The sequence below is a fragment of the Myotis brandtii genome, unplaced genomic scaffold (genome assembly GCF_000412655.1).
Source record: "Myotis brandtii unplaced genomic scaffold, ASM41265v1 scaffold332, whole genome shotgun sequence".
Classification (NCBI taxonomy): Eukaryota; Metazoa; Chordata; class Mammalia; order Chiroptera; family Vespertilionidae; genus Myotis; species Myotis brandtii.
In genome coordinates, this window is record NW_005362797.1 from 3,050,971 (window position 1) to 3,062,023 (window position 11,053).

General features: G+C 55.7%; 1 protein-coding gene across 2 annotated transcripts in view; it reads right to left on the reverse strand.

Moving 5' to 3' along the window:
• FBLN5 (fibulin 5) overlaps positions 1-11,053 on the reverse strand; it is a 71,356-nt gene that overhangs the window by 18,266 nt on the left and 42,037 nt on the right. For both annotated transcript variants that reach the window (XM_005871199.2, XM_005871198.2), the window contains exons 5-6: positions 4,146-4,268; positions 764-880 (exon numbers count right to left, since the gene is read on the reverse strand). In XM_005871199.2, the coding sequence (XP_005871261.1) occupies positions 764-880; positions 4,146-4,268 (240 nt within the window). The remainder of the gene's footprint in view (positions 1-763; positions 881-4,145; positions 4,269-11,053) is intronic.

An 11,053-nucleotide genomic window follows, 5' to 3' on the forward strand; every position in this document is an offset into this window, starting at 1 on the left:
CTGGGGCGGGCAGGGAGCCGGCGGCCAGGCCAGGCGGGACCTGCACTAATTCCTCGAATCTTAAGTCCCCCATTCATTTCCTGAGCGGGAGAAACCGGCAGATGGAAACCACAATAGGCACGGAGATTGTTTTTCTTACTTATCAGTGCTCGAAGCGATCATGTGAAAACCAGAAAATGCCTCTGTTTCGTCCCGTTTCTGTGAGGAATGCTGAGTGGTAGGGGACGTGACCGCCGCCACCAGACTCTTTGCTAAGTAACAGGCCCTCCTGGCGTGGGCTGAAGGGGAAACTGTAACACGAGGCATCGAAATTGCCCACGAAACCCCTGCACGGAGTGTGCGTGTTTATTTCGCCATTCATCAAGGGTCGGGTCAGGCGTTCTTTCCGACCACCCCACTTTGGCCCAGGAATTGGATTGAGGCTACAGGATACGCAAGAACGTTTCTGATGAGCCAAGAAAGCCGGCGAGGCTGCTTGCTGCTGGACAGCAGACAGAGAAGCCAGCCCATGAAACCGTAGCTCCCAGCTGACGGATGGCTGAGCTTCTCACGCCAGCAAAGCCCAGAGCGCTCCTTGACATGCATCATGCAACCTCCGTTCAGGTCTCGGGTTTCCGTAAGCAAGGAGATGCTCGGGCAGTGACACTGGGCGGACAAGGGCTTTAACAGCGCGGCCTCTCCCACCCGCAGGAGCTGTCAGGCTCGGCAGAAGACAGCCTCTCGTGTTTCACGGCGTGTTCGAGTTACCGTTCACGTCGCGTACCTTGGCAAGACCTTCCATCCTCGTTGAGGGTAAAACCAGGGTTGCAAGTACAGGAATAGGATCCAGGAACATTCGCACACAGCTGCTGGCAATAGCCATAGCGACATTCATCAATGTCTGGAAACAGAAACACGAAAGGTAAGACATTTCTTCTCCATCGCAATGCCCCCCATCTCTTCTGCCGAGAGATCTCGAAGGGAAGCCAAGGAGAACCGACGTGAAGACCGTACCTACTAAGTGTCAGGGCTGGTGACACTCTCTGGATTCCAAGGCTCGATCTCCCTATTATCCTCCCCGGCCCATCTTGGTCCCATGAACACCTGACCCTATCTTGAAAGTTGTAGAGGAAGATTTTGCTTAGAGTGGGCAAGATGGCCTCTAAGATTTTATCCACATTAAAGTGGTTTAAGTGGGACATATTAGCTCAAAGTATAAGGAGAATCTATAGCCTCGCTCCAATAGACTCCTCACCAGCTCCATCAACAATGACTATGCCCAGGTGTCAGGAACAAGAACAAGTGTGGGGGAGGACGAGCTGGTCGCACTATGGTCTGGAGACCCACGGATCCAGTAACACCAGGACTCCGGAGCTCACCGGGGATCTCCTCCTTGCACTAGAGCGGACATACAACTCTGGCTAAACACACCTTTTCCAAGCCACGGCTGGTCTTTCCTGAGCAAGCCGCTCTGCGCATGAATGGATCCTTTAAGCAGAGTAGGCAGTCTGACCTCCCTGCCAACATGGACCAGTCCATGGGGAGCCTGGTGTCCCTGGGGAAGCACTTCTCAACCCCCCAAGTTGATGGGCTGGAAAATTGACTCCTGTGAGATAGGATGTCTTGAATGAAGCCTACAGGTGGAGACAGAGTCCTCACCTATACAAGCACCTGCTGTGACCGATTGATCTGACTGTAGCTGTAACTGGTTCTTATCTCATCTCCACTTCCCCCTAAACCAGTGGTTCTCAACCTTGGCTGCACATTAGAATCGCCTGGGAATCTTTTTAAAATCCTGATTTCTGGGCCTCATCCTCCGGAAATTCTGTTTCTTTGTTACTAATGTTGTGGCCCCACCCCATAACCAAGAAACAGAATTTCCGGAGGATGAGGCCCAGAAATCAGGATTTTAAAAAGATTCCCAGGTGATTCTAATGTGCAGCCAAGGTTGAGAACCACTGCCCTAAACGAACCACATCTCTCCCGGGCACCTGGTTCCCAGGGTCCATCCGGCTCTCCAGAGGCCAGCTCAGAACCGCAGTCCCTGTGCCTAGTTCCTACCACCTGCTGCCAGAAAGCACCCCACTTACACCTCACCTGTTGTCTAACCTTCCTAGAGTCTATGCCCTGCCCTTGTGCTTCTGTTTGACCTCTGAGTCCCAGCTACCTCTACCCTGGCACACCCCACTGCCCACTGGGTGCCTGGCAGCTCCTGCTTAGAAAGCACAGTGACTTGTGCAGTGGCCGGCCCACCTCTTCCCAGGGTGCAGTTGGACACATCACCAAGGACAGGAGGCAGCAGGGAAAGGAGAAGACTTCCTAGGGGACCTTGGAGGAAAGGCAGCCCCCAGCCCCTCCTTTTTCTCCAAAAGCAGTGCCTCCCAAAGGTGCACAGAAGGGGTGGGGGACAAGGCTATGGAACTTGTGTCTTTAAAGAGAAAGAAAAAAGTTTGGCCTGAGGGTGGCAAGCGTTCAGCCACAATTAGGATGTGAAGTGCATGTGGCACCAGGCAAACCTGTCAGGCCTCCAGGAGCCCCTCCCAAAGCTGCACACTCGGGGGCCAGGAACCACCCTCCCAGGTAGAGGAATGTCCCAGTGTCTGGCCACCCTCAGATCAGAGGGGTTTCCTCTGTATCATCAGTCCAGCCTGTGTGTCCCCGCCACCCGATCCTCTCTTGCGCCCCCTGGTGGCGGAAAGTAACTGGACTGAAGAACAGGAGGTGGGTTTTAGACCGAATACACTTTGTCCAAAATGTCCCTCCGCGTTTGAGTCTCAGTTTCCAACTGCATAGAAGTTGAATGACATAATATCGAACGTCCCTTCCAGCTCCGAAATTCTACATATTAAGTTCCTGCACAAACAACTCACAATGATGTGCTTATGTTCAAAGCAGCGGCATCAAATTTTCCATAATAGCGGAGGTTGGTTAAAACGCACAGCGACCATCACATTCACACATGCCGTGTGCGGCCAGCTCTCTGGTGCATGTCTGGAAAGGGGAACCGCGCCAAGTCTAGGCTGGCTTATCGGGCCCCCAGGAGGCCGCAGACAGGGCCCTGGGGCCGACCTAAACGCAGTCTCGATGGAGAGAGACTTGGAAAAAAGAACCTTCTTTTTTTGTTTCCATGATGTCGTGTGGGTTTGTTTCTCGGCTCCTCCAGGGCTGACTTTGGGGCAACAGGACGGTGTCTCGGAGAATTGAACCTGGCAGGGCTTCTCCAAGGAAACAGCATAGAAATCACACCCCAGAATAGAAATTGAACTGACAGCGAGAGATGGCTATGAATTCATTCACTTGGCGAGACCGAAAACTACAGGGAAAGAAAGGAAAATAACCCTCCAGTGAAAATAAACAGAGAGACCATAGAGCAGATGCCAACTGCAAGCAACGAAATTCTCAATTGGGGCGGCTGGCTCCTTAACAGTAAAAAGAAAGACCAACCAGTGGGGTGGGCATGATGGGGTGTGGGGCGGAGATGGGGTTCGCGCAGGATCTCCTGCCCCACGCGGGAGAGCTGGAACCTGCCTGTGGCTAAGCAAAGTGTGCCCTTCTCTTAGTATGATTTCTAACTAGGACAGGTTAACTCTCTCCTCCACCCTTTCCTGCCTTGGACATAAACGTCTTGAAGGCGGGAAGAAGCTGTAGGTAAAATCAAACAGGAGCCTTTCAAGTAAATTAAAAAATTCAGACGCTGACATGGCGGAGATGGTGACAACTGATTTCAAAAGGTGGTGTGGCCCTGGCTGGTGTGCTCGTGGTTAGAGTGGTGGCCTGCACACCGAAGGGTCGCAGGTTCAATTCCTGCTCAAGGGCACTTACCTTGGTTGCGGGTTCATTCCCTGGCCCCAGTCAGAGCATGCAGGAGGCAACCAATCAATGTGTCTCTCACACATCAATGCTTTTCTCTCTCTCTCTCTCCTTTCCTCCTTCCCTCTGCCTCCCTCCCTTCTATTCTCTGTAAAAATAAATGGGAAAATATCCTCTGGTGAGGATTAACAACAATAAGAAGAAACACAGTGGTACTGAAACATGTAAGCTCATAGCCTTGTACCTCCCCCCACCCCCACCCCCTGCAAAGGCCCACACCCAGCGATGCCCATTTCACAGTGACCCTGGCAACCATTCACTTCCAAGAGTCCCCGTGAGCCCCCAAGAGCTGTTACCTAAGCACTGGCCTTCCAGGAGCCAGTAGCCGTCGGTGCAGGAGCAGGTGTACCCTCCTTCGGTGTTGATGCAAATCTGGGTGGGGTTGCACTGGTGGGAATCCGTTGCACACTCGTCCACATCTATAACACAAACAGATTCCGAAGAATGTTACCTCCATCTGTGTAGGGCCCTGGTGCCACCAGAGGTGCCAGCTGCTTGCTTGTCTGGCTGGGGGGCAGTTGATCACATTCCTGGGTTCTACCCAAAAAGATGGGGCCACCTCCAGATGGGTGCCACTGGGAGACACTGGCCTTTCGTGGAGCTAGTCTGCTGCCCAGAAATCCACCAAGGGAAATGGCCAAGAAAGGAACACACATCCATGGCTCTTTTCTGCCACCCTCGTCCATCATTTTCTGCAAGCAGGTCACCTTGACAATAACCATTACTGGATTTAGAAATGCATTTTTTTTCGGCTTCTCCTTTCACCTGTTATGTGGGGGTCTTTTGGGGTCTCTACTGTGTGCATGGAGCTATGATACCTCTGAGGACATAAGAGAAGAAAAGAAAGGCTCTCTGTCAGAGGAAGCTTGGAATCGAGTCACTGGATTGGATCTGTCCATGAGCATCTTTCCATCTGAGGTTCCTGACCCTTCACGATGCTTCATGGAGCCCCCAGTGCTCCCTCCTCTCCTGCGGTTGACCTCTGTGCCCTCTGCCCACACCAGGCTTGTCTACACTGTTTCATACCCATCGCCGTCTGGCTGGCTGTCTGTAGTCACTTGTGTCTAAGGCAGTCCCGTCTTCATTGAGAGCCTCGAAGCATAAAGACCAAGCTGCAGTCACAGTCATATTTCTCAGGACACCCGGTGGACACATTCAGCCTCAAAACTGTTTCAACTGAAAGGAACCCTTCTTTCCCGTCTCCCACGCTGTGTTTTAGGGAGAGCATTCAGATCCTGTAACGGGACCTCCTGACCCCGCCCTCTCACTCTGACCTCAAGCCCTGGCTCCGCCTGGCCTCACCCCAACGTCTTTCCTCCTGCCCGTCCTGCCCTGGCCTGTCTGTGCCTTCTGTCCCCTGATCACTGCAGTTCCTCCCGCCTCCCCCAGCGGCCATCGCACAGTTGGAAATAACACTGGAAGCGGCAGTTGGCTGGGCTGTGCAGTGTGCCTGGGCTCGCACAGATGTTAGTGTGTTTATTCTCACACTCGCCCTGCCGGTGGGCTCATCATCCCCATCAGGAGGAGCTCACAAGCCCAGCCGAGAGCTCAGCCCAGGCCCACCCCGTGCAGGATAACAGAGGCCATTCCGCCAGGGGCCTGGCAGGGTCAGGAGGGGCCCTGACTCCAAGCCCACCCCGTGCAGGATAACAGGCCATTCCGCCAGGGGCCTGGCAGGGTCAGGAGGGGAGGGAGCTGACGCACCTGGCAGGGGGACCACACTGAGCTGTTGCTGCCTTTTCCTGCCTCTCCAAGAGAATTGTCTGCCTCTGAATGTTGCCTATTGCAGACTGTGGTGGGAGTGGGGGGCACCGGGGGCCCCTCAGTGGAAGCTCCCCAAGGACAGGGGTCTTCCGTGACAGGCCTGTTCCACTGCGCGCTCAGGGAGCAAGCGTGACTGATTCAGGGAAACGTTCAGCCAGGCGAGCCACGGTGTCTTGGGTTCCAGTGACACCAGCACAATCCACCTCCCACGACAAGTCAAACACCAAGAAACCGATCAGTTCCCACCCGCCAGGAACCGTGTGTCTGGGCCCCGAATGGAGCCAGCCTTCAGTCTCTAGACATGGACAGACTCCAAGAAGCTGGTTCCAAGGTGGGGGCCGCCTCCGCTCCAGCCTTGGTGGCGAGGACCAGCCCAGTTCTCAGCTGCAGGAGCTCCTGCCGCCTCACCCCGCCCCCCGCCCCCCCAGCTCTGCCCACCTAGCCGAGCCTCCCAGGGGAACCGTGAACAAGGCTTGGCCAGCAGCCGGGCCTGCTCACATCCACGCTGAAGCTAGGATAATAAATAATGCCACTATCGGCCAGAGCATATTTACATTTTTCCGGAGGGGAGTGATGGATGGCAACTGTACCCTGGGAACAACGCTGCCTTAGGAATTCGTGCTCTTTTTCCTGCCTGGAGGGCAATGCGGGGTGAGGGAGACCCAAGGCGAGCAGAGCCATGAGAGAGCCTTGGTGACCGCGAGTTCCCAAGGCTCGGTCTGTCTGTGTAGCTCACACGCACGCCACGTGCCCGCGGGGCCCCACAGGGAAGACCAAACACTTGCAAGTGGACCCGACTGGCTCAGAAGGGCAGGCGGGGGCCTAGGAGTGCACGTGTGTGTGTGTGTGTGTGTGTGTGTGTGAGCCTATGAGTGCATGTGTGTGTGTGTGTGTACGTGTGTACATGCACGGCCACACAGGCACAGGCACAGGCAAGGCAATCCCACCAAGACACACAATCTTTAAAGTTCATTTTTTTAAAAAAAACTCTCCCATTTTTACCAAGTTAAAGAATTAACTCATTCCTGTTGATGTATGCTCAAGGAACTAATTTGTAACGTTCGCTACCTGATTGAATGGACTGTCAATATAAATGTATTTTGAGAGCTGAAGTGCCTGGAGCAAGCATGTCAAACTCGCGGTCGGCGGGCCACATGCCTCATTAAATGCGGCCCACCGGCCGTGAGTTTGACATGCTTGCCCTGGAGTTTTGGGTGGAGGGTGCATCCCATCTTTGTATCCTCAGAACACACGTGGTATGACGCTGTGTCCATAGTAAGTGCTCAGTAACTGTTTGGTGCGAGGATGAATGAACGCAGGAACTGCAAACATGAATGCCTCTAGTCTAGACCCCGGACAGATGTGTCCCAGACAGCTTGCTACCAAGCCCGTTCTGGGTTGTGGACAGGAAACACAACCAGCCCCGCCGAAAACCACCGTCCGCCACACACCCTGGAGGCGGCCACGCGGAGGGCTCCACGCGGGGCTGGAGGGCCCACCACACATTCCAGCTCACAGCTGAACTGCTTACATTCAATACATTCGACTTCAATAACAGAAGAAAAAATACGACGCATCACTCCAAGGACATTCTTTGGCAAAGCGTCCGCTCTGCACGGTGGAAAAGCACGCCCTGCGGCAACCTGAGTAGGTGTCGTTAGCCTGGGGCGCGCGTGGCCCGCTGCTTCCTTTCCTTCTTGTGTGATATTTAGGACGGCAACCTGAGTAGGTGTCGTTAGCCTCGGGCGCCCGCTGCTTCCTTTCCTTCTTGTGTGATATTTAGGAAGAGGCTCCTAAGAGAAAAGCTGCTGGGTTCATTCAGGCATCTGTTCAGTCCGGCTCTCTCTTAGTCTTCATGCTCTAGTGTGTGTGTGTGTGTGTGTGTGTGTGTGTGTGTGTCCTCCCAAACCTCCAGGTCACCCGGGAGAGCTGGCATCCAGCACAGTCCCTCCATCTGGACTAGTCCCCAAAGCAGCCTTTGCTGAGAGCCCTTCTGCCCGCTCCCTGCTCCCTCCCCAGAGCTCCGCCTGGGCAGCTGCCTGGGCACGTGGAGGATTGCACCACGGCAACTGTGGCCCCTCTCTCCCCAGGTGGGCATCCTCCACCCGCCGTCCGGGTGACCAGCACCCTGGCCGCTGGAGGAAGGAGCCTGCTGACTCCTCCAGAACCTGCAGCTGCGAGCGCCCAGCACGGCACCCGCCCAGGAACGAATCCTCCCGGGCGTGAGCAGCCCAGCTCTGCTGGCCCACGCGGCTGTGTCTGAACTGTCATCCTGTGCCGACGTCCCTTCAGGGAAAGCAACTGCTGACTTAGTCATCGACACAGCCCACCGCATCCCTGATGGCCCAGGAGGCCGTGGGATAGCGGGCCGTCCATCAGGGACACGCCCAGGGTTCATGCCACTGGCTGGGTCTCATGTCCCCTCCAGACAGCAGCTTCACGCGGGCAGGTGCGCGAAGGCGGGTGAATAAAGAATGGCCTTCCAGTCCAGTCTCGGCCTCACGGAGGCACCAGATGGAGGGACCGGCCTCCGGTCATGAGGACACACCACCCAGCAACCTGGGACAACCAACGGGGGGTCTCCCAGGCTGACTCGAGGGGCAGGCGGGCGGGCCGCGGGCCACAGACACACCTCGCAGCAGGCGCCTGAGGGAAGCGAGCGGTGACGGGCAGCCGTCTGTCGGATGAACTCTCGGGACCTCGCGGTACCACGTCCCATGTCCTTCCTGGAGTGGGCGGGTTCTGAGAACACAGCATACAACCCACGTCTCTGTCCCGTGTGAAACTGAGGGCTCCGAGGACAATCCCAGTGCTAACTCGCAGGTTGTTGTATCCTCATCTCCACAGGGAGGTGGAGCAATTAACGTGCTGACGTAAATATCTTGGGCTATAACTCCTCTGTGTCTGTATGCCAGCTGTTCATTGTATTTGAACGTGTATATGTACATCTGAATGTATATTTCATCATTTACTCCTATACGTTGAAAGGAAAACACTTAAACTGCTTTCCTAACACCAATTCTAATCGAAATAAAGTGTCCTTCAAAAACTGTAAGGAAAAACACAACCAAGCAAGAACTAGTGGCTCCTTCATGCCCGCAGGGAGCACACTTCCTAGGCCATGAGCCCAGCACCAAAGCACAAGAGGGAAAACAAACAAAGGGCTGAGTCTCCCCAGAAAGGACGGTGGGGAAAAACATCAGAACTTGGGGGGCAGGCAGAGCTGGGTGTGCGGCCAGGCTCCGGCACGTAGTACCTACGCATTCCCGAGCAACATTCCCTCTGACCTCTCAGGTGCCCTGCAAAAGGGAGCGGGCGGCCTGCCTCAGCGGCTGCCCCGAGAGGTCATCCATGAATGTGTCCACCGGCGTGCGGCCAGGCTCCGGCACGTAGTACCTGCGCACTCCAAGCATCATTCCCTCTGACCTCTCAGGTGTCCTGCAAAAGGGAGCGGGCGGCCTGCCTCAGTGGCTGCCCCGAGAGGTCATCCATGAATGTGTCCACCGGTCCCACCACCACTGCCTGGCACACAGTAGGTGGCCGGGAAACTGTGTCCCCTTCCCTGGCGCGGGGCTGTCTCTAGAAGCCGTGAGAGATTGGGGCAGCATGGCTGCCGCCTCCTGCAGGCTCTGTTCTGCAATTCACCAAAGACACCATAATGACAGGCGTGATCCGCTCTGTGGTTCAACCAGAGCCAGAGCCGTCTCCCCCCCCAAGCCCAGACACGTGTCAGGAGGTTGGGACAAGACGTGCACAAAGGCCGAAGCGTTCCCTCCCGGGGTCTCGGGGTCCCCGCTGCACTGCGGCATCTCTGGGTCCATCTCTGGTCCCACGGGGGTCTGATCCGAAAGCCCGACCAGGCGCATGGGTGTCCGACTGAATTCCACAGCCGAACATGATCACCCTCTGCACAGTCTGATTCTTGCCTCTTCCTGTGTCTCCTCTTCCCCTGTGAACAGCAAAGGGCTGACTTTGCGAGCCCGTGTCCACAACCTCAGCTGAACGTCTCTGCCGTCTGCCAAGAGGAAACATTCCCACTGGGCGCCACTGGGAGAAACGTCCCCGAGAATGCGGACAGCTACACCTTCCCAAAGGCCTCCACGGGGCCTTTTTTGGACGCGGCACCAATCATTTCCTTGGTAGTAAATTTTTACCCAGTGAAACAACATGTTTTCCCAGCCCGATTTGGTTCCTTCCTCGCTCCAGCTAATGGGGCTTGATAAGCAAGAAGAACATAACAATGGCACATTCCTACGTCTCCGCTTGAAGCCAGTCTCGGGCCTGCTGCTGAGCTGGGCCGGGGCCATTTTTTCGGCGAGACAAGCCCGGCCAAGGCTGGAAGCTACACAGGGCCTACTTCCCAAACACCTGCTTAATTAAAGACCTCAGCGTTGGAGAACTCGCTCCACGGGTTCCCAGGACATCTGCACTCCATGTGTCTGTGGGTCCGGGGCGATCGTCAGGAACCAGATCGTTCCGTGTTTACGGCATTTTTCCTAGCGCTTGACAGTACGCATAGGATACAACGCTTGCCGGTTCTGTGCCTCCATTGGGGCAACAAATACGTGGTCCATTTTCCAGCCCACAACAAGACTATCCTTTCCTTTGGACAACGACGCGAAACCGGCTGGAATGCAGGTCCCCACCTCGCCGTGAATTCTACTTTCCTCTCCGTAGTAAAGTGAGAGCCTGGAGGGGAGGCTGAAGGGCCCCTTCTCGCCCTGACCTTCTATGGAAACAAACGCTCCGCTAATGGGGACCACATTGCTGGTTCCTGAGTAATGATTTTCAGCCCGAGTGCTCGGTAAACATCAGCTGACGCTGCCGCTCTCGGCTGGGCAGCGAGCTGGCCCGCTCGGCCTTGTTGTGCGTGAATGGTCCCCGCCACGCGAGGCGGGTGTGGCGAGAGGGAGCTGACAGATCGATTCCTTCTTGAGCATCACGCAGCCAGACGCCCCGAGAGGAGGAGGACGGGCTGCTCGATGCCAATCTAGACCTGGCATTTTTTTACTTAAAGGGCGTGAGGCTTTGGTCATAATTGTGACTGCAGAGCAAACAGACCATCCCTTTTGAAGGGAGGACTCTCAGAGCCCAGCAGTCTGCAAAGCTCCAGCTCTTCAGTCCTGCCACCTCCCTGCAGGTTCCTCCCCCACAGCCTGACCTCCGGGCTCCATGCTCATGTCCCGGCCTGTGATGCCCTTGTCCCCATCCCCACACCCTCTCCTCCACGCTGTCTCAGCGAATGGCGCCACCGCGTTGCAGTCACCCTCACATTGCCCCTCCCCACACTCCCTGCTCTCAGGCAGTTCTTCTGGAAACCTTGCAAATCCCCCTCAGGCCGTCTCAGCGAATGGCGCCGCCGCGTTGCAGTCACCCTCACATCGCCCCTCCCCACACTCCCTGCTCTCAGGTGGTTCTTCTGGAAACCTTGCAAATCCCC